General features: G+C 45.0%; 1 protein-coding gene across 4 annotated transcripts in view; it reads left to right on the top strand.

The window, feature by feature from the left end:
- Nucleotides 1-23,995, top strand: part of CA12 (carbonic anhydrase 12) — a gene marked incomplete at both ends in the record, with an annotated part of 54,534 nt that overhangs the window by 23,281 nt on the left and 7,258 nt on the right. For 2 of the 4 annotated variants that reach the window (XM_080934911.1, XM_080934912.1), the window contains 6 exons: nucleotides 14,584-14,763; nucleotides 15,877-16,022; nucleotides 18,085-18,180; nucleotides 19,043-19,106; nucleotides 19,342-19,499; nucleotides 20,652-20,778. In XM_080934911.1, coding sequence (XP_080791037.1) covers nucleotides 14,584-14,763; nucleotides 15,877-16,022; nucleotides 18,085-18,180; nucleotides 19,043-19,106; nucleotides 19,342-19,499; nucleotides 20,652-20,778 — 771 coding nt within the window. Of the gene's footprint in view, nucleotides 1-14,583; nucleotides 14,764-15,876; nucleotides 16,023-18,084; nucleotides 18,181-19,042; nucleotides 19,107-19,341; nucleotides 19,500-20,651; nucleotides 20,788-23,995 lie in introns of all 4 variants that reach the window. The other 2 variants (XM_080934910.1, XM_080934913.1) reach the window with 2 other exon arrangements.

Here is a 23,995-nt window from a genome sequence, read left to right on the forward strand (position 1 = left end):
TCCCATTGCCTCCATAAAGGTGCTCACTCTCCCAACCACCCTCTCCCACCTCAGTGCCTTGGCATTTCCCTACACTGGGAAAACTAGCCTTTGCTGAACCAAAGGTCTCTCCTCCCGTTGATGCCAGACAATGCTGTCCTCTGCTGCATATGCACCTGGAGACATGGGTCTCTCCATAAGGACTCATTGGGTGGTGTTTTGGTCCCTGGGAGCCATGGTGGGTTCGGATAGTTAATAATTTTGTTCTTCCCATGGGGTTTCAGACCCTTTCAGCTCCTTCAGTCCTTTCTCTAGCTCCTTCAATGGGGTTTTCATGTTCAGTCTGATGGTGAGTTACAAGCATCCTCCTCTGTATCAGTATGGCTCTGGCAGAGCCTCTGAGGAGGCATCCATATCAGGTTCCTGCCAGGAAGCACTACTTGGCATCAGCAATATTGATTGGGTTTAGTGGCTGAGTGATTGGGTTTAGTAAGATCCTGAGATGGATCTCCAGGTGAGGCAGTCTCTGGATGATTTTTTCTCCAACTCCTGCTCCTCTATTTGTCCCATTATTTCCTCCCATGAGTATTTTGTTCTCCCTTCTAAGAAGGACTGAGGTGTTTACCTTCTGGCCTTCCTTCTCCTTGAGCTTCATAAGTTCTGTGAATTGTTTCTTGGGTATTCCGAGATTTTTTGGTGAGTATCAGTGAGTACATACCATGAATGTTCTTTTGTGACTGGGTTACCTCACTCAGAATGATAGCTTCAAGTTCCATCCATTTGCTTAGGAATTTCATGAAGTCATTGTTTTTAATAGCTGAGTAGTACTCCACTGTGGAAATATACCACATTTTCTGTATCCATTCCTTTGTTGAAGGACATCTGGGTTCTTTCCAGCTCCTGGCTATTATAAATTAGGCTGCTATGAATTTAGTAGAGCATGTGTCCTTGTTAGATGTTGGAGCTTCTTTTGGGTGTATGGCCAGAAGTGGAATAACTGGGTCTTCAGGTAGTACTATATCCAATTTTCTGAGAAACCACCAGACTGATTTCCAGAGTGGTTGTACCAATTTACAACCCCACCAGCAGTGGAGAAGTGTTCCTCTTTCTCCGCATCCTCGCCAGCATCTGCTGTCACCTGAGTTTTTGATCTTAGCCATTTTGACTGGTGTGAGGTAAAATCTCAGGGTTGTTTTGATTTGCATTTCCCTGATGACTAGGGATGTTGAGCATCTCTTTAGGTGCTTCTCAGCCATTCGATATTCCTCAGGTGAGAATTCTTTGTTTAGCTCTGTACCCTAATTTTAATAGGATCATTTGATTCTCTGGAGTCTAACTTCTTTAGTTCTTTGTATATATTGGATACTAGCCCTCTATCAGATGTCAGATTGGTAAAGATATTTTTCTAATCTGTTCTCTGCCATTTTGTCCCTTTGACAGTGTCCTTTGCCTTACAGAGAAGCATTGTAATTTCATGAGGTCTCATTTGTCGATTCTTGATTTTAAAGCATGAGCCATTGGTGTTCTGTTCAGGAAAATTTTACCTGTGTCTGTGTGTTATAAGCTCTTCCCCACTTTCTGCTCTATTAGTTTCAGTGTACCTGGTTTTATTTGGAGATCTTTGATCTACTTGGATTTGCGCTTTGTACAAGGAGATAAGAAAGGATTGATCTGCATTCTTCTGCATGCTGACTGCCAGTTGAACCAGCACCATTTGTTGAAGAGGCTGTCCTTTTTCCACTGAATGTTTTTAGCTCCTTTGTCAAAGATAAAGTGACCATAGGTGTGTGGGTTCATTTCTGGGTCTTCAATTCTATTCCATTGATCTACCTGCCTGTCTCTGTACCAATACCATGCAGTTTTTTAAAAAAAATCACAATTGATCTGTAATACAGCTTGAGGTCAGGTATGGTGATTTCTCCAGAAGTTTTTTTTTTTTTTTTTTTTTTTTTTTTTTTAATTGTTAAGAATAGTATTTGCTATCCTCAGTTTTTTATTATTCCAAATGAATTTGAAAATTGCTCTTTCTAACTCTATGAAGAATTGAGTTAGAATTTTGATGGGGATTGTATTGAATATGTAGATTGCTTTAGGCAAGATGGCCATTTTTACTATGTTGATCCTGTCAATCCATGAGCATGGGAGATCTTTCCATCTTCTGAGGTCTTCAATTTCCTTCTTCAGAGACTTGAAGTTCTTGTCATACAGATCCTTCACTTGCTTGGTTAGGGTCACACCAAGGTATTTTATATTCTTTGTGTATTTTTTATTCTTTATTTCATATAATATAAAATAATTTTATATTGTTGTGAAGTGTGTCGATTCTCTAATTTCTTTCTCAGATAATATAAAATAATTTTATATTGTTGTGAAGTGTGTCGATTCTCTAATTTCTTTCTCAGCCTGTTTATCTTTTGAGTAGAGGAAGGCTAGTGATTTGTTCCAGTTAATTTTATATCCAGCTACTTTGCTGAACTTGTTTATCAGCTATAAGAGTTCTCTGGTGGAATTTTTAGGGTTACTTAAGTATACTATCATATCATCTGAAAATAGTGATATTTTGACTTCTTCCTTTCCAATTTGTATCCCTTTGACCTCCTTTTGTTGTCTAATGGCTCTGGCTAGTACTATATGGAATAGATAGGAAGAGGGTGGGCAGCCTTGTCTAGTCCCTGATTTTAGTGGGGTTTCTTCAAGCTTCTTACCATTTAGTTTGATGTTGGGTACTGGCTTTCTGTATGTTGCTTTTGCTATGTTTAAGTATGAGCCTTGAATTCCTGATCTTTCCAAGACTTTTAACATGGAGGGGTGTTGAATTTTGTTAAATGCTTTTCCAGCATCTAAAGAGATGATCATGTGTTTTTTTTTTCCCTTTGAGTTTGTTTATATAGTTGATTGCATTGATAGATTTCTATAATATATCTATCAATATGAACCATCCTTGCATTCCTGGAATGAAGCCTACTTGATCATGGTGAATGATCATTTTGATGTGTTCTTGGATTTGGTTTGCAAGAATTTTATTGAGTATTTTTGCATCAATGTTCATGAAGAAAATTAGTCTGAAGTTCTCCTTTGTAGGGTTTTCATGTGGTTTAGGAATGAGTGTAAATGTAGCTTTGAAGAATGAGTTGGGTAGTGTTCCCTCTGTTTCTATTTTGTGGAATAGTTTGGAGAGTATTGGTCTTCTATGAAGTTCTGCTAGAATTCTGCACTAAACCAAATTAACTTCAAAATTAAATAGCAGTTCAAAAGGATATTTAATGTATATGAGCTGTCTTCAGACATACCAGAAGATGGCATCAGATCTCATTACAGATTGTTGTGAGTCACCATGTGGTTGGTGGAATTTGAACTCAGGACTTCTGGAAGAGTAAGTAGTCAGTGCTCTTAATCACTGAGCCATCTCTCCAGTCCTTAAAAGCATATTAATTGGAGATTTTTTCTCTTTCATTAAGTTTCTTCTTCATTGAGTATGACTTCTCAGGTGTGTATGTGAGTATCTCTCTCTCTCTCTCTCTCTCTCTCTCTCTCTCTCTCTGTGTGTGTGTGTGTGTGTGTGTGTGTGTGTGTGTGTAAACCAGAGTTTGATGTTGAGTGCAGCTCCTCAAGAGTTGTCCATCTTATTTTTGATAAATGGTCTCTCTCTAGGACCTGGGCTTGCCAATTTTAGGCTAGGCTGGGGGTCCTGTCACAGCCTCCCCAGCACTGTGATTGCAAGTACATGCATACCTAACTGTACGTGTGGGTGCTGAGGCTCGAACCCATGTCCTCATGCGCCAGGACAAGTACGTTACCAAATGAGCCTCCACCCCAGCCATTTGCATGCACAGTTTTATTCTCTCTAGATCTCCAAATACAACAAACTAGCCGCAGCCTTGAGGGACTAACCAAAACCTACACATTTCCACTGTGTGAAAAATAAGACGTTGGCTGGTAAAAAGTCACCAAATCTAGAATGTCAACTTTGCCACACAGGCAAGTTCTGATCTGTTTTATAGCCAGTCCACAGAGACGTGGCCTGGAGCCAATGGCCAGGCAGCTGCCTGCCTTAAGCATTCACACAGACACACAGGGCATTGACCTCAGAGAGTGTGACCAAAGTCGGGGACAGAGGGCAAAACTGAAAGAAATCAGTTTTTAAAAAAAAGATCCCAAAGACCAACCTCAAAACCAGAGATAATAAATATATCTTTTATTTTATTGTTGTCAATCCAAACTCCATAAGCTTCTGACAAATCACAAAGTGTATTTTCTTTAGAACTGTGGGGTTGGGGAATTGGATCAGTAGTTAAGGGTCCCTACAGTGGCCTTGAGTTTGATTCCCAGGAACCATGACATTTGGCTCATAACAACCTTTAACTCCAGTCTCAAGGGATCCAGCTTCCTCCTCTGGCCTTTTTGGGCACTGCACTCACATATACATACCCACACCCCCACACATATACACATAATTAAATATCATAAAAATTGTTATTAATCTTGAGCACATTGGAAAGCCAGTGAGAAACTGTAAACAAGCCTTATGGGTAATTACATGGTTCATGCTTTTGTTATTATGATATATGCTATAAAGTGGATGTATCAGGTATATAAACATAAAAAGTTACTTAATCCAGACATTTTTTTACCCAGACATCATGTCTGCAAGCAGGTTATAAAATTATCCTTCAATCCCGTGCATGAATTATTTGCCCGGAGCAATGGTGCTCTACACACCAGGTGCCTACATGCCTTGTGAGTACCGAGGTTACAAACAAGCTCTTCAAGTTTCTCTGTGAGATGAACAAGGGAAGCTGAAGGCTCGCTGGGTATTTAATCATACTATAAATATAAACGGGTTTTATGGGAAATGAGCTCATGGTTTAAAGCATCTTTGTCTTTACTGATACATAAATATCAGCCATGTTTTAGTCAAATTTCAATCGCTGTGATAAAACACTATGACTACAAAGCCCTTGGGGAGGAAAGGGTTTATTCAGCTTAGGCCTCCCAGGTCACTGTGTCACGGAAGGGACTCTGGGCTAGAACTCAAGACAGGAACCATTGGCAGGAACTGAAGAGGAGGTCATGGAATGCCACTTACTGGTTTGCTCCCATGGCTTGTTCAGCCTGCTTTCTTATACAAATTAGGACCACCATTGACATGGGTGGCACCTCTCACAGTGAACCAGACCCTCCCACACCAGTTAATAATCAAGAAAATGCTCCACAGGCCAACTTGGTGGGAACATTTTCTCTCTTGATGTTCCCTCTTCCCAAATAACTGTAGCTTCTGTCAAGTAGCCAGGATTCATAAATTTTCTTCTATAGTTAGCAGGGGAATGAAGGAAGTTGGGGTACAGATCAAACTATTGAAGTCATGAAAAGATGGTACATGGTCTTTACACTATGTATTTCTCTCTCTCTCTCTCTCTCTCTCTCTCTCTCTCTCTCTCTCTTACGTGTGCATGCGCGCGTGTGTGCGTGCACACACACACACACACATATAGCCTCATGTAACCTAGGCTGTCCTTGAACTCTTATGCAGTGCTGAGGACAGAGGTAAACCCTCCCATCTGGCTTCATCTCCAGCCTAAACAATGTGTCTTTACTTTTTTTAATGCTTAAATTTTTCTGTAATTAAAATTCGAAATAAGGCATGTGAGTTGTTCGTGGCTGTGCATGACCTGCAAAGCCAGCAAAGGCGTCGGGACTGGAGCTTGCCACAAGTTTTAGACCAGCCTGGTGGAAATTTTGAGTTCCTGTCCAGCCAAGGTTAGTGAGACCCTGTCTCAAATAAAACAAAACTAAACTAAGAACAAGAAAGCAAAGATACAAAGTTTATTTTTAAAAATAGCTAGGGATGAGTATAGGGTTAGAAGCCATCTTTGTTTTTAGGATGGTTGGCTTGTTCTGGCTGGGTCCACCTCAGAGCGCCCGACATTCAGACTGCTATTTCTCCATCATGGATCCCCCCCCTTCCACCATCTTGGTAGCCTACAGAATCTCAGAATGTCTGGTTGGGGTTTTCCTTATCTAGGTGCCTTTTCCTGGGAGGGTGCTGTGTTCTGGTCTGCAGCATATAGCAATCCTTCACTGGGCGTCTTCTTCAGCCCAGGATGAATTCTGATCTTACAGGCTAGAACTTGTCCCCTCCCACTTTCTGACTCCCGGACAGGTCTACATTTCCAACTTCTGAAACTGCTGTGCCCACACATGTCACAAATGTCCTGTGTTGAAAATCTGCATCTTTTCAAAGCTCACCTGTGTTTCAAGGCCCAGTTCAAATTTTGCTGAAGCCAGTGTCTGCTTTTCTGTGGCTGAACCTCTCAGCCAGCATAGAGGCTCCCACAGGGCAGTGACTCAACCCTTTCTGCACCTGAGTAGCCTGAGGCCATCTCCAGACTACAGCTCCCTCCACGGTCTCAGACCTGTGAAGACCATTCCCTTAACATGTAAAGGTAGAACCAATCATCGATACAGTAGACAGCCTCTTAAGCTCATTTTAAACATTCAGCCCAAAAGAGGTGAGAAAAGAAGGAAGGTACAAGGAAGGTGTTCTGTTCCTTAGTGGGGAGACTCAAATGTACCTCCATGGCAAAAGAGGTCAGGGAAGGAAGGCTGCATACAGGGAAATGATGTGCATTCCTGGAAAAAGTAAGGGCTTTTAAAAACCTTGGCAGGCTGTGAAAAACACCTAGTGTCTGCTTTGTCTTAGTGGGGGAGGGCATGTTGGTGACAAGGAATATTTGGAAGGGCCAGGCCACAGAAGCAAGGCCACCATTAAGTCTGGTTACAGTGGAGAATGGGATTAATGTGATTAAGGAAGGAGAGGTCAGCATGACAAGAAGGTGGGGACCCTTGCAGTGTGACATGGTGAGGCTCTAGCCTGAGATGAAGAAAGTGGCCATGAGAAGATGTAACTCAGCTGACAGCGGAGGATGCAGGGCTGAGAGCGGAGGATGCAGGGCTCAGTCTGCTGAGATTTTGAGTGTTGGAGGAGTGAGGACCAGGTGTTCACTGACAAGACACCAAACAATCAAACTGTGATCTGGGCCAACCTGATTGCTGCCATGTGTGGACCCCACTGAATTCTAAAATTTAGAAACAAGCAACAAAAGTATAAACTTGTAACTCTCCCAAGAAGTCTGCACCAAGGCTCTGGATATGTGCCTTCTCTCCTTCAGTGTCCTCCCCTCTGACAGACATGCTTTGATTATGTGTGAGAACGGTTTCATTGTCAACTCCAACTTTGCTTCATCCTGATTCACAGTGAAATTACTTTATTCTATACAGTCAAAGCCTCTAGCTTCACCTGAGTAGGAATCCTTAAAGAACTCAGGCTCCTACAGGATGCAGAGGAAGGCTGTGTCTCCCACCTGGGATGACTCCAAAGCATCACTGAGTTCTATAGAATGAAGAGCCTCCAGGCCGAGACCCTCCCTCGTCCTCCTCCTCAGGGAAGGCAAGTCTAGACTTTAGATCCTGAGTGAGCAGGATCTAGCAGGATGCATCCCTATTCAATAGTGAAGACGTTTAAAAAAATCTTATATCATCATCAAACCATAAAGGGACCAAAATCTCAAGAGAGAAAGTTGAGACTCGATAGAAAGATGGGGAAACTGGGAAGTCATAAGAATGGGGAAAACCCCTTGCTCTGCAGACTGCTTGAAGCCTTTCTTTAGTTGAGTGCCAAGAATTTTAGCATAACAAAAATTCACGGGAAATGTAGAGACATGTTCTCTTTTCTACAGAGATATTGCAAATAAGAATGGGGGAGGGGATGGGAGTGGAGGGAAAGGGGTAACATTTGAAATGTAAATACAGAGATTATTCAATAAAAGAAATGATTTTAAAATGAATGTTAAAATAGCAGAGGCTAAGGGCTGTAGCTCTGTCCTAAGTGAACTTGACTCGCCACGCATGTGGCCATTGCTCTAATCACCAGTACTGCAAATGATGGTGGTGATGGTGATAGTTTAAGAGAACATTAAGAAGCATGAAGAACCCATGAGATGGCTCGGTGGGTAAAGGCACTTGCTAACAAGCCTGTGGAAGGCGAGAACTGACTCCGTGTGCACCCTGTGTCACACGTTCACCACACAGGCATGAGCCAGTGCACATACATACATGATATGTAAAGCTAAAAAAGCAATAAATTACCCTTAAAGCCTAGTCATATATGATCTTTGGATTAAAAAGTTATTCTGCGGTATATGATGTGTGTATGTGAGCATACAGGGGAAGTGTAGTCAGGTCTCTGTGGCCATCTTTACGGGGTTCCAGGAATCAAACTCAAGTCTTCCGGCTGTGCATCAAGCACTTTCTCCACAGAGCCACCTCACTGGCTCATGGCCTTTGGCTTTAATCCCTTCCCAGCTGAAGCTTTCTTCTAAGCATGAGTGTGAACCCTGCTCATGGTGAAAACATGTCTGGACTTCTCTGTTACTTAGATTGAGAGATTCCATAGTCCCCACGACCTCTGTTTAATCCTCTCAGCTTATAATACCCAGTACTTTTAGAAACCCCCCCCCCAATGATCACTTTACCAAAAGAAGAAAGAAAATCTCTTAGAAATCCTTTGAACAATGTGACCTTCAGGAGCCACCAATGTTGTACTGGAGCTGATATTAAGACACTCTGGAAGTGTGTACCTGTATCTATTACACCCTTTCCTGGGTGCCTTCCCTGTCCCCTAACACCCACACGCAAATCTGTTAGCACTGTTTCTTCATAAACCCCTACTTTGCTGCCTTGAAAAAAAAAGTAATGATCAGTTATAACGCCGAGCGCTGACTGGGTTTGGTAATTGATCTGGTTATAACGCCGAGCGCTGACTGGGTTTGGTAATTGATCTGGTTATAACGCCGAGCGCTGACTGGGTTTGGTAATTGATCTGGTTATAACGCCGAGCGCTGACTGGGTTTGGTAATTGATCTGGTTATAACGCCGAGCGCTGACTGGGTTTGGTAATTGATCTGGTTATAACGCCGAGTGCTGACTGGGTTTGGTAATTGATCTGGTTATAACGCCGAGCGCTGACTGGGTTTGGTGATATTCAATTCTAGCTTAACTGCAGGGGTGACAGTGGTATTGAGCTTTCACTTTGAACTCTCATGGTTTAGGAAAGCTTACAGAGACATGGGCAGATGAGGTCAACCTGGTTTGTTTCAAAGTTAGTTTCCCTACACAGATAATCTGGTCCTGTAACCTGGGCCTCACAATTCCCAGTCAGGTCCTAAGAGACATTTTGAGCTGTGCCATGTTAGGTTTCAAAACAAAGATCTGTCCACTTTTTGCAATTATGAGGGAAATTCATGAACTAGAAAGAAACAATGCCCTGCTTTCACTTGGGAAAACAGGCTTTGGGATCTACAGGGTCTCTCCTTCGTGATCATGGGATGGGCATGGGGATGGGAGTCCCAGCAATGGCAGGGGCACTGTGGGAACCTGAAGCAAAGGCAAGAGTTTAGAGGAGCTGCTTTGCAAGGCACAGGCTCTCTGGCAAAGAGCACTTGGCAAGAGTCTGAAAGCTGGTGCTGGGTGTGGAGCTTAGTTTGAAGAATGATTAATTTATAGCACCACATAAGCTAGGCCTGGTGGAGCATGCCTGCGCTGCACAGCAGGAGGCAGAGGGCCAGGTGACAAGGTCAGCCTGAGACACAGGTGACACTGTCTCAGGTCTTTACAAAAGAGATTGTGAAAGCTGAGACTCCGTTGAGAAATTATGACCTTCAGTGACCTGCCCAGGGTTACTGGGGCTGCGAGTCACATGGGCCGGACAGAACCTGGAAGACAATGACAAAGAGTCTCTACTGTCACCTTTGATATTGGTTGGGTAGGCAGCTAGTCATGCATCTCTCTCTCAAGCCAGGAAGTCAGTCATGAGGCTGTATGATAGCTGTGCAAGAGCTATAATGTGGTGGCGGTGTATATGAACTCCATGAAGTCATAGTGACCGGGCCACACCCCACAGTGTAGAATGGAAAGCAGGCTTCCTCACCAGCGAGTCGTTCCAGGCATCCAGAGCCAATCCTCACACGAATGTCCTGAGAACTAGGACAGAGACTGAACAAGTGAGCTCATTTTCAAATACTCCCCCCCCCCCTTCTAAAGACAGATCTCATTTAGCCAAGTTGGCTCAGACTCACTATGTAACCAGGGCTGGCTTTGAGTTCTTGATCCTCTTGCATCCGTCTCACAAGTACCAGGAGTTCAGAGGACGAGCCAGGTAGCCCAGTGGATACTTGTGCTAACTGTAAAAACCTGAGGACCCAAGTTCATATCCGGGACCCGTGTAAAAAGCGTGATGGTGGCACGTATCTGTAATCCCACCTGAGATGGAAGGCAGAAAGGAGATCTCCCCCAGAAGCTCACAGGCCAGCCAACCTAGAGTATGTGTACACCTGCACACGTGCACACACGCTGCACACACTCCTGGGGGAGGACGACTAGGCAGTTCAGGATATGTACCACCATAGCTCTAATTCTTCTCTGAAGGGAAAGTCAGCATGCAGGAACTTCAAACGGGTAATCATGTGCCCTTAGAGAAAACTACGCCAGAATGAGGTGGGAGAAGTATGAGCGTGTGAGGACCTGCTGTGTGCCAGAGACTGTAGGGAATGTGGGGATGAGCAAAGCACTCCTTGTCCCCAAGGAGAATGTGGGAGAGAAGGTGAAACAGATGCACAAAATCTCCCAGAGAAACACCCAGAGAGAGGCACCGAAGCTGGGTGGTCCACGCCAGGTAACTGATACACAGTCTTATTCTTAGGGCACAACCATTCATCTCAGTATTTCATCTACAAGACACTTTCATCTTCTCCCCTTGGCTGTGTCAACACTACAGGTTTTGTTTAACCACTTTATTTTTAAAAACAAAGATAAATGTACAAATTTTAAGCATTTTTGCATAAAAGTATACGAATGCATTTTTGTCATTGCCTGGCTTTTTTTTTTAATAAGGTTTGATAGTGTGCATTAAGATTTTATTAGTTACAATGAGCATAAAGTACATGTAAAACAGGATGTAACCTGGAATTAGTCAAAGTTTTCTTGGTGTGTAAGGAGTAAACATAATGGTTTTTTCTTTTCTTTTCTTGAACTTCATATAGTCTGTGAGTTGTTTCTGGGGTGTTCAGAGCTTTCTGGGGTTAGTATCCAATTATCAGTGACTGCATATTATGTCTGTTCTTTTGTGACTGGGTTACCTCACTCAGGATGATATTCTCTAGATGCATCCATTTTCTTAAGAATTTCATAAAGTCATTGTTTCTAATAGCTGAGTAGTATCCATTGTGTAAATGTACCACAATTTTTGTATCCATTCATCTACTGAAGGACATCTGGGTTCTTTCCAGCTTCTGGCTATTATAAATAGAGCTGCTATAAACATTGTGGTGTATGTGTCTTTGTTGTATGTTGGAGCTTCTCTGGGGTATATGCCCAGAAATGGAATAACTGGGTTTTCAGGTAGGACTATGTCCAATTTTCTGAGGAACTTCCAGACTGATTTCCAGAGTGGTTGTACCAGTTTACAACCCCACCAATAGTGGAGAAGTGTTCCTCTTTCTCCATATCCTCACCAGCATCTGCTGTCATCTAAATTTTTGATCTTGGCCAATCTGACTGGTGTGAGGTGGAATCTCAGGGTTGTTTTGATTTACATTTTCCTGATGGCTGATGATGTCAAGCACGTCCTTAGATGCTTCTCAGCCATTCAATATTCCTCAATTGAGAATGTTTTGTTTAGCTCTGTACCCCATTTTTAATAGGGTGGTTTGATTCTCTGGTGTCTAGCTTCTTGAGTTCCTTGTACACCTTGGATATTAGGCCTCTATCTGATGTGGTGTTGGTAAAGATCTTTTCCCACTCTGTTGGTTGCTCGTTTGTTTTCTTGACAATTTCCTTAGTCTTACAGAAACTTTGCAATCTCATTAAGTCCCATTTGTCAATCTTTGACCTTAGAGCAGGAACCATTGGTGTTCTGTTCAGGAAATTTTCTCCTGTACCTATGTGTTCTAAGGTTTTCCCTACTTTCTCATCTAATAGTTTCAGTGTATCTGGTTTAATGTGGAGATCTTTGATCCACTTACACTTGAGCTTTATCCAAGGAGATAAGAAAGGGTCTATTTTCATTCTTCTGCATGCTGAGTGCCAGTTGGACCAACACCATTTGTTGAATAGGCTGTCCTTTTTCCATTGAATGTTTACAGCTCCTTTGTCAAAAATCAGGTGACCATACATGTGAGGGCTTATTTCTGGATCTTCTATTCTATTCCATTGATCTCTGTGCCTATCTCTGTACCAGTACCATGCAGTTTTTAACACAATTGCCTTGTAATATAGCTTGAGGTCAGGGATAACACTACAGGTTTTTTTTTCATTCTTTTTTTTAAGTACAGAATAGAGTTTATTCAGGTCATAGGAGAGTTAAGAGGGTGGTAGAGGCAGAGAGAGGTAGAGATAGATAGATAGATAGATAGATAGATAGATAGATAGATAGATAGATAGGGAGATAGAGTTAGATAGATAGAGAGAGGAGGGGGAAGAGGGAGGGAGGGAGGGAAGGAGGGAGGGAGGGAGGGAGGGAGAGAGAGAGAGAGAGAGAGAGAGAGAGAGAGAGAGAGAGAGAGAGAGAGGAATAGAGGAGTAGAGACCGGCCATGAGCATGTGGAGGAAGAGGGGGGAAAGGAAGGGGAAAAGGAGGGATAGGGCGGAGAGCAAGGCAGCAAGAGAGCAACACTACAGGTTTTAAAGGGATCAGAACTATTAAAAGGAGCAAACCATGCTGCTGATGGTGAAAGAAGGAGGAGGGATAGAAAGGGCTCTTTAGGTCCCTGATGCTCTACGGGCCTATGACTGCTGCCAACAACAGAGGCCAGGACTAGAGCAGCCAGTGTCTTGTCCCAGCCAGCATTGGGACACCAGCAACCTGCGCCTTCACTTCCAAAGCTGGTTCCCGCTGGGCATCTGAGCAGGTGCATTGGAGACACTTGGACATGAACAAGCCTCAGTGAGCCATTCCAACTTGCCGGGTGCAGAGGGCGACGGTGCTTAAATTTTGGATCTCAGGCACCAGAAGAGACCTTCCAGAACACAATATTCAACACTGCCATTTTATACCTAGGTCATTAGCTCCATTAGGGACCATGGCCTGGCCGTGGCCACTAACAAGGCGGTGAGACAGTTGGCACTGTAGTCTTGTTCTCTGGGCATTCCTGGTCCCGTGTTCTCCCTGAAGGCTTTGCCCACACCTACTCTGCTCCCTTTAATATACTTAACACGGCTTTAACATCTAATAGAGTCTACATGGGACACAGCTTAGACATTTTCCTCCTTACAGCTCCCAGGATCTCAGTTCTTTTAGGGAAATGTCTGAAGTAGCCTGAAAATCCATTTAATTTCCATGGGAGGTAATCTTTCAAACACAGATTTACATTGTTTTAGGATTTTCCAGTGGTTCTCAACCTTCCTAATGCTGAGGCTTTTACTACAGTCCCTCATGCTGTGTGTGGTGACCCCCCCCCCCCGGCATATCATTATTGTCACTGCTATTTTATAAGTCTAATTTTGCTACTGTTATTAATGGTAATATAAATATCTGTGTCCTCTGATGGTCTTAGGTGCCCCTGAAGGTGACTTGTCCCACAGGTTGAGAATCACTGGTTTATCTGATCATGGGATGTTTGTTTCCAGTCACAGAGGAGCAACTGCTCACCCATAGTTAGTAAGGAGCAGGAATCTTGATGCTTTTCAGCTTTAAGCCTGTTTCTCCTCACTGAGGGCTTGTCGATTTTATTATCATAATTCAATTGTAGCATTACCAGGCTTCCCTCCAGCTAAAACTCTGCTGTGCTTGGCTTTGTGGTCACAGGCCTCTCATTACTCAGTGTTTTTCAATCATCTCTTTCGGATTGCATTCTGCACTCTAGCTGTAGGTATCAGGAACCTCACACTGTGAACCGATCAGCCTCAAAGACATGCATGAGCTATGGTCAGTCAGATACCAATTTCGCCCTACCTGGCACAGTTCAGAAGATTCATTGAATTTTCTCCACTAGGATAATGTCCCCTTAGTGTTCAACATGGGGGCCTCAAGACCTAGAGTAATTCCTGGATCGTAGTAGATGTTAAACAATCAGATGGTGTATTGTTGGATGTCCTTAGTTTTCATGTAGGGAGGATATGTATTGTGTCAATGTGAGAATAAAGTGTAGGTCAGGTGAGGGCTCTAGTTTCTGCCCTGAGATACTCTGGTCTTTCATCCTCCACAGCTCTTTAATGACAGATGGCTTTGAGGTGTTTGCTGGGCTTGAGTCTGTAAGCTGCTGTTTCCAGGTCTTGAATAGTTTACCTTTAAGACTAGCACAGACTCTTGTTCCTCAGAGCAGTTATTGAGCAAAGGTGTTGAGTATTTCTTCTGACTCTCACCACTCTTAGATGAGGTTCACAAGGGTGCCAGGGGCCCAGTGCATACACTGGCCTCTTACAAAATAGTGCAGTTGTCTGTGGAAAGATAAGGAAAAGAAGTAATAAGGAACCATTGTGTAAACAAAGATTAGAAGATTATAGAAGATAAAGAGAACTCTTTGTGGAAAACTGAGCTTGAATCTCTCCTAGGTCCTGCTGGGGAAAAGAACTGGTCCAAGAAGTACCCATCATGTGGGGGCCTCCTGCAGTCCCCGATAGACCTACATAGTGACATTCTTCAATATGATGCCAGCCTCGCACCCCTTCAGTTCCAAGGCTACAATGTGTCTGTTGAAAAGCTATTGAACCTAACCAACGATGGTCATTCAGGTAAGGGAGAGACCTTGGAGACCTCAGGAGGCAGGTCTGAGTCTCCTTTGACTCCCTGGACATCTGACCAGGAGTGGATCCTCTGAAGCACCCAGGAGAAGGGGCTAGGAAGAGACTGTGAGACATGCCTGACCTACTGTCGTGTGTGTGTGTGTGTGTGTATGTGTGTGTGTGTGTGTGTGTGTCAGGGATAAGAGTTTGTTGGCAGCCCTGGCTCCAGTGATTCTTTGTGGGCAGTACATCTCAAATCCACGTCTCTTGTGGAAGGGAGAGAGAGAAGATCGGTCTGATCCTAATTAGCTCATTGGCTAAGCTTCCAGGGTGAATTCTGGGTTATCACAAACTATTCAAGGCACCAGCAATTCAGTTGCTGAGAGTCAGACAGACTAGATTTGAATTATGGCTTGGCTACACACATACATACACACACAGACACACACAGCCACACACTGACACAGCCACACACACACATAGACACACACAGACACACATACACACAGACAGACACACACACATAGACACACACATACACACACACACACACACACACACACACAGCCCAGGTTTAGGGAAAAGTTTTCCAACCTAATAATTCAACCAAGAATATCCTCACCAGAGTGTTCAACTGCTTTTTATTGCTTTTTAGTCGATTCCAGGTGTAGCTAAGTTGACAATCAAGGTTAGCAATCACAGACGCTAATGTGTCATCAGACTGGTTGGGAATTTTTAATTTCCTTGAGTTGTCATTTGGAAGAGGGACTCACTGATATATCCAATCTGCAGGTTGGGTATATCAGATCTATTGTACAGCAAGTGCTTCTTCAGTAGCAACCGTCATTGTGATTCTCCAATTTGAAAAGTTCTTCACCGAAGGTTCCCGTATCAGGAGCCCGATACATGAATAAGTGAAGAATCTCCATCATTGACTTCGAGTTGGTGCCTCTAGAGTTGCACCAGAGAAAGAGGCGAGGGGTCTCCGTGTGAGCTTCATCGCTCTGGTCGGCTCCTTGTTCCGGCAGCCACCTGTGCCTGTGAAGCGACTGCCTGCAGTCCTGCTTTCTAACAGGGTTGACCTGACCAGGGCTCTGAGGGCTGCTTTTCCATTCCTCACAGTGAGACTGAATCTGAACTCAGACATGTACATCCAGGGCCTCCAGCCTCACCAGTACAGGGCGGAGCAGCTGCATCTGCACTGGGGGAACCACAATGACCCCCATGGCTCTGAGCACACTGTGAGTGGGAAGCACTTTGCTGCTGAGGTGAGTGAGGGGTCAGTATGGTAAAGAGGACCTGGCACTGGGTCCCCTTCCTCAGCCTCTGGGATAGAGCAGCCTTCATAGTCTTTGTCTCCAGCACAGGAAGGTCTCACTCCCCTGCACGTACCCAGGTCTTTGTCCCTTCTTTTGCTGGGCCATGCTGAGTTTGCCTGTTTCTTTTCCTGTATGATGCTGCTGGGAAAGCTGGCCTTGCAGATGGCATGGTGGCATGCATCTAGACGTCCCCGGCTTTGTGCAGATGGAGACCTCACAGTTTGCCTGGCTGCCACAGCTCATGGCCTAATCATGTCTGCTTCCCCTGCTTCTCAGCCTTTACACAGCAAGATTGCTTACAAATGCCTTTCCCTCATCATTGGACTTAGGAATATGAGGACATTGACCTGGGCCAGCCACTCTTGCAGTTTGCCGTGGGTCAAAGGGTGACTGGCATTAAGATGTGGAGGGCGTCACAGTGATTAGAGATTCTCTGAAAATGGTTTAGGATGTGGGCACAGCACCATGTTGAGATTCTAACCTAAAATGCCGAAAGGGTGAGAAGAGAGGCAGAATGGTCTCACCGTCCCACAGGCACCGGATGGGGCGGGATGGCGAGGGGTCCTGACTTCTTCCACTCCAGGGTCTGAGCTGGGGGTGTGTCTCTGAGTGTAAACAGGGAAATAAATAGGAAACGATGAACGCTGCTGATCTGCCAGCAGATCCCATGGTAAGTAACTGTTCTCCGTTTACAACTGCTGAACTGCTTAACTTCTCACGCTAATTATAGGTCTGGTACAAGTGTGGAGGGGATGTGATTCTGGCCTGGTGGGATGGTGAGAGTGGAGGCACAGTATTTCAGAGCAGACCCTTCCTTCCTTGGAGCTCAAGAACTGCAATTTCTTGCAAGTTAATTGCAATGTTGAGGCTTCTGCTTCCCCCTGGGAGAACAAAGTGGCAGCTAGGATGCAGGCTTGGGGAGTTTGTGCTTTTAAAAATATTTCCAGGGTGCTGGAGAGATGGCTCAGCAATTAAGAGAGCACACTGCTTTTACAGACAACCTGAGTCTGATTCCCAAAATCCATTTTGGGAACTCACAACTGCCTATAACTCTAACACCTCAGACACCGCAGTCACATGTGTGCTCTCCCTCCCTCTTCTCCCTCTCCCAACCCCCTTCCCCCAACATATGAGACAGAATCTTACTATGTAGCCCTCACTGGCCTAGAATTCACAGAAATCCTCCTGCTTCTGACTCTTGAATGCTGGGACTGAATTTATACTAACAGTGGTCATAATATGTGCCTAGGTTTTCTAAACCTAAGACTTCTCAAAAGCTTCTCTTTACCTTAATAATTAGTTTCTGATCTGATTAAAAATGCCAATGTTTAGAATTTTCTTTTGAGAAGATTTATTTTTTTTAAATGTCTTGTTTTATAGACTCTTGAAATCTGGCTGATAAGGCCAGGCAGTGGTGGCAAACCCCTTTAATCTCAGCACCCTGCAGGCACACAGGCAGATCTCCTCAAGAAGGAGGCTAGCCTGGTCTACAAAGTGAGTTCCAAGATAGTCAAAGCTATATAGAGAAACCTTGCCTCAAGAAACAAAGAAATCTAAGCTGGTAAAAGCCATGCTATGACTTCATCTGCCTCAGGATAATGCCAGTGTTTTGTGCATTATCAATTATGATTAATTGTAGCTAGCAACTGGTTTCCTTTCCCACCCAACTGCAGAGATACCAAGTTAAAGGAGACCACTTGGCCCCAGGCTCCAGGAAAAAAAATGAAGGGAGAAGAGCTTCAAAGTACCCAGGCTTTTAAACAGTTAATATAAAGATCCACCCATCCACTCATCATGCCTACTGTACCCCTTCTCATTTCCAGGTGCCTTAGACACGAGGGGCTGATGAATAAGATAGGATGTGCCCTGGTTTGCAGGTTAGAGAGGACTGGAGGAAAAGAGAAAGCTGGGGAGGGATGGTAAGGGTAGGGGTTAGTTCAAGTCTTCTGCAGAAACAAAAGGTTCCTGTGAGACACTTGTCCCCTCATTGGTACCTTCTCTCCTATTGCAGCTGCACATTGTCCATTATAACTCGGACCTGTACCCTGACTTCAGCACCGCCAGTGACAAGTCAGAAGGCCTCGCTGTACTTGCTGTTCTTATTGAGGTACTTACTATGTGCTTCTTACATAAGGTCTGTAGCGGAGACGGTTTCAGGACTAGGCATGTGTTCTGTGCACAGCAATCTGTAGTGAGCTGTTCCTGGATGGCCCTGCATTGTCTAGAGCAGGGTGTATCCCTCATAAGGAGGCTTCTCTCTTCTCAAAGGAAGCTTTTCCTGTATCTAGGTGGCTGAAGAAGACATGTCTTTTGTGACATTAGAAATATGACTTCCCATCTTTAGCCCTGTTGCATGTTATGGGACCACCTGTCTGGGGAGGGCCTGTGGGGTATAGGGATCCATGCTGTGCCCCAAACTCCATTCTGGAATGAATTATTTAATCTTGGAAAACAAGAGTTGAACCTGATATGGTGAAACATGCCTGTAATCCCAGCAGGCTAGAGGCCAAGGCAGGAGGACTGCCCAGAACTTGAAGTCAGCATGGGCTACATATAATTAAAATTTTATCCAAAAATCTTGGTAGGGGGGCAAGAAAGGAATGACTTCAGGAAATAGGTTCCCATTTCCCAATATTATTTGGCTTGGCTTTTGTGAACTCAAAGTTCTTCTAATTTTCAGGTTCAATGGACTGGTTGTAGTCTACCAGGCTCATATCATATAACCAGGAACATACCTTATAAACTAGGACACTCAAACCTGCTGTCTTAAGCTAAAACTAGCTACCATTTCGTGCCAGAGGTCAAGAACCCTATGCTAACTTTCAACAATCTGGTTTTGGGTCAGAATTTTCTTTTTAAGGCAGATAGATCCTCAGAGGTGTCCGGCCTGGCCATCTGATGGCGACTGTCAGTGTGGGCTGAGCCTATTTTATTTTGTCCCAGCTCAACCTGCCTGATCTCTGTTGCAGATAGGCTCCGTCAATCCATCGTATGACAAGATCTTCCGTCATCTTCAACATGTTAAGTACAAAGGTGAGGGGTGTTGGGTACTCATTCGCCCACTGTTACACAGAATGGGATTGGGCCTGTGTCTCCTTGTAACAGCATAAGGGGTGGGTGCTATCTGTGCTCACCATATCAAGAGCAGCAAGTTTCTGGGCAGTGTTGTGACACTGGGTCAGGTGGCCCAGGAAAGCTCAGTCACTGTGCCACCATGCCTTCCTATGAGGAGTGAGGTTGACATCCTCACACCAACATGTCTTCCCAGGCCAACAAGTGCTCATCCCGGGCTTCAACATCGAAGAACTTCTTCCTGAGAGCCCTGGCGAGTACTACCGCTATGAAGGGTCCCTGACTACACCCCCTTGCTACCCTACCGTGCTCTGGACAGTTTTCCGGAACCCCGTGCAGATTTCCCCGGAGCAGGTAACAAGCCAGAATCTGTATGGCACCTTGTTCCCTGTCACAAGCTGCTCTAATCAAAGACTTGATTTCCTCAGAGTTCCATTAGCAACTCTTCAGAACTTCTCCAGATTGGACCTGTTACTGAAGGAACTGCAGCTAAGCTCTAAGAGGAGCAGAACATTCAGTTCGGAAAATGAGCACACTCCCCACAGTTCTTTGCAAGGCTGTGTTTGCTAATATGCCCCTCAGTGGCTGGCTGGTATTTGTAGGAGAGATCCAGGCTCCTTTGGTGGAGCAGAATAAAGGTCACACCAGGTTAACACATGGGCTGTGGCATTACAGTGGTAAGAGGCTTACTGCCTTTAAGTTCACCGTCTAGCAATGCAAGCTGAGGAGCCAGGTCATTAGCTACGATCTCTAAGCTGCCCGTGTTGGAAGGCAGGGTTAGAAGTTCCCACCTGACTGCTGAGCCGAGTCACCGCTCGTCCTGCTACCCCACAACCTGAAAGCAGGAAGAAGGGGGTAGAGGAGGTGGATGGTGCTGCACAGTGATCAGCCACCCGAGGCATCCTCGCCAGCCTCGCTGTCAAACATCTGCTCTCTACTGCGAGCTTCTGAGCTGAGAACCTGGATAAATGGCAGCCGGTGGTGGGTGGACAGGAGAGAGGATGAGCTGAGTCACAGGTGAAATCTGTGGGGAAGCAGCCATAGCCAAGCTAGGAGCTGCCATAGAAACAGATTTTCTCATACCCACGGCGTGTGAAAATGCCAGGGAGCCAGAGGGCCTCTTCCCTCTGTCTTTTTGTTCTGATTTGACCATAAAAACAAGCCCACCCACACCCCATCTGCTTTAAGAGTTGGGATCCCATTCAGGTCATGAAAGGAATGTGGTCGTGGTGGGAAGCTAAGGAGCTCCCCTTCTCTGCAGCATTCACGGGGGGGGGGGCACTCTGTAGTCATCAGGACCCTTGACAGCAGGAAGCACCTAGCCCAGCAGCACCTAGTCAGACTTCGGAACGGAGAAGTACTCCTTTGACTTTCCCTTTGTTTTCAAATACTTTCTGCCGAGCACCTCAGAGGCTGATTCTAGAGGCTTCCCCCAAGTCCTCTCTCCCCTATGCCAGTCCAGCGACATCATCTGCTCATGAGACCTATTTCCACGTTCCTTCTCAGCTGCTGGCCTTGGAGACCGCTCTGTATTTCACACACATGGATGATCCTTCCCCCAGAGAGATGGTCAACAACTTCCGGCAGGTCCAGAAGTTTGATGAGAGGCTGGTGTATATCTCCTTCCAACAAGGTGAGGAAGGTGCTGGGGAAAGGGAGAGACAGTGTGCACCAGATGTCTGTTTGCTACCAAGGAAGCATTGTCCTTTGGAGACTGGCTGAGGCCCCTGACTGCCAAGGAAGCAGAGCATATCCAAGAGCATTGATGTATGGGCACTACTGAAGTCTCCCTCTACTTTTCCATGTCCTTAAGACCTTGGAGAGAAGTTTAGACCATGAGGTACATGGACCAGAGCCCTTAATAAGATTGGGAGTCAGCCACAGGCGGAGATGAGATGTTTTGGGGGACTTCTCTGCTCTAAGAACGATTCCTTATCCTAAGATACATAGGATCCTTTGTACGAGGAGAAACGTGTAACTTCTCACCCTAGATTCCCTTGCCTCACCCTGCCCTCAGCCTAGCGAGATGATTACATACGACACTACATACATTCATATATGCTCCTTTATAAGATCATGGATATAACCCACGTTCATGGCCACAGCTGCTCAAAGTCTAATGTAGCAGCAGGGCCCATTAGGCAAGAAAGCGCTCTGGTTCACAACCTAATAGTTTCATTTCTTTCAACTTCTAGGGACTCATTGTTCCTCCTATAACTCTATTAGGAGAAAATGAACGTTTCATTCAGTGCCTCCATCAGTGGTCTGAAAGGGTGGGGTGCGGGATGAGAACTGCTACCATCCACATCTGTCTTCAAACCTCTGAGGTCACTTTCTCACCACACTCCTGAGCTTTGCCCAATGTGGGGATCTTGGATGGTCAGAAGCAGTGCAGGGCTGCAGAAGTGCCCCACCCTCTCCTCATGGGTCGATAGGGCCAGATGTTTGTATTTTAAAGCAATCCATAGGCTCACCTGTTAGAGAAGCCATGCCTTCCTCTCAGCTGATCCATGTTGTTGTTGTTGCTTTACTGAGATTATAAGTGTCCCCTGCTCGGCTCAGACATGAGCCAACGAAGACTGTTTCAAAGCCCTTGCCAGAAGGTATTTGAAATCTGGCCTGACCCATTGATGTGGCCAGCATTGTCTGGAGGTTATCTCCATGGGTTACCTGCATGCCCGAAGATTTGTCTCACTCGCTTCAGGTCACTCCTGTCTCTCCAGTTTCTGAGTCTGAAACACAGTCTGGGAACATGGCGGCCCTTCCTATAAGCTGAGAATGTGTAAGACAGAAAACAGCCCACTTGTTTCTAGGGAATGACTTGGCCCACAGTCCTTTCACTTGCTCTCCGTTCTGGGCACAGCATTCCCCTTCCCCACTCTTCTAAGTGGACTGTGTGCACTTACAGTTGAAAACTTTTGTTCTCTGTATTCTTGAGACAAGGTCTTGTGTATTTCCTGCTGCCTCCTCTTAAATTAAAAGGCCTGGAGAGGAAGCCCATTATCCACACAGACCAGGCAAGATTTTGCTAATGGCTGAAGTGCTGGAAGAGCTGTTTTCTGAGGTGGTCTGTACATATTCTTGGAAAAGGGGTAATATATGCTATCCCCAAAGTCGGGAGACCTCCATTTAAGGTGTTGCTCTGTTTTCTCCTGACTGTATGACATGAACAAAACATACCCTTCTTTGGCCTGGGTGTCCTCGGTCCCAGGATGCCGGGCTGGAACTTGCTGTGACGTCCTTTCAGTGCCAACATACGAAACATGGAAACTAATAACTACCAATCCTAACTTTACATTGCAGGGTCAGAGCTTGGGGGCGGTTACAGAGGATCAGAAGAAACCATGCAGGAATTTGATTATGACAACTAAAAGTAATCCCCACTTGTACCGAGCAACTGTGGCATTGGTGCTAATTAGCCATCTTCCTAGATGGGCTCAGGTCTAAGTAGCTGCTTGTAGACTGCACCATACAGGCAGGTTTGTAGCTAAGTGCTTTGGCAGATCCTACACAATCTGGCTGGAGTAGATTGACACAGCTCTAGACAGAAGCTTGAAAATTAGTTTCTGCCTTCAGACATCAGGATCAAAGCCCAGATGCAGCTTTGCCACAGACCCTCCCGCACGGCTTGGTCGGAGCTGCTGCTTTGTGGGCTAGACTCGGCTCTCTCCTTGGAGAATCTGCGGCAGTTTAAGGCAAACTCGTTCACTTAGACGCTGGTTATAGAAACTTGGCCAAAGTACTCCCCTTCCTCATCCTCCTAAACAAAGGCAGCCAAGGCTACTTCCCGAGACAAGAAGAAGAAATGACCCTTAGGAGGCTCAGTTTCCACCCCTCTGCCCACAGGTGCCTGGATTCACAAGGACCTCTCACAACCAGCCTAGGGCAGTCTGACTAACGTGCAGTTCAAGTTTATAGTGTGAGCCTATTTAAGCACAGGACACTGATTTGGGTTCAATTTCCTGTAGGCCGTTCACAATTAGTGTCTATTATATTCAGAATTTCCTTTGGAAGTTATTGAGAGTTAAGGAATCCAAAGACTTTCCAGGAACAGAAAGTAATGTAAAGAAAATCTCTAGGAGAGTAAGTGTGAAGTGTGTGTGTGTATGTCTCTCTCTCTCTCTCTCTCTCTCTCTCTCTCTCTCTCTCTCTCTCTCTCTGTGTGTGTGTGTGTGTGTGTGTGTGTGTGTGTGTTCTGAGATTTAATCAAGTTGAAACAAATAGGACTGACCCATTTCATTCACCTCTGTTATATTCCTAGAATATGCTGATAAAAGAAGCATAGAATCTGTTTTCTGCCTGCAAGGGGCTTGTACTTTAGCGGGTTTTGGAACCCTGTCACTATCGACACACAGGACAGGGTAATTCTTGTAGTGGGCGCTTCCCCGTGCCCTGTGGCATTAACAAGTGTCCATCATCTTTACCTACTAGATGCCAGTGGCACATTCCCATTCGTGAGATTAAAAACAAAATCTCTAAACATTGCCCAGTCTCTAGGAGACATGGAGCAAAGTGGCCCCACTGAGAACCACTGTCCCTCAGGGATCAGGCCATGACTTTGTAGGTTTGGGACTGGTTTTCTCCCTATTAGCCTGGGATTCTAAAGTTGAATATCATATGCTCTGATAGATATTTTTAATTAAACTTTTGCTTTATATGTGTATGGGTTTTTTCCTGGTATGTGTGTTTGTGTACAATGTACATGCCTTGTGCTCCAGGAGATCAGAATAGGGCGTTGAGTCAATAGAACTGTAATCACAGACGGTTGTGAGCCACCATGTGGATATTGGGAATTGAACAAAACTCCTTTGGAAAAGCAACAATGACACTGTCTCTAGTCTTTAGTGCAT

This window comes from Micromys minutus (assembly GCF_963924665.1).
Source record: "Micromys minutus genome assembly, chromosome: 21".
In the NCBI taxonomy this organism is placed as follows: Eukaryota; Metazoa; Chordata; class Mammalia; order Rodentia; family Muridae; genus Micromys; species Micromys minutus.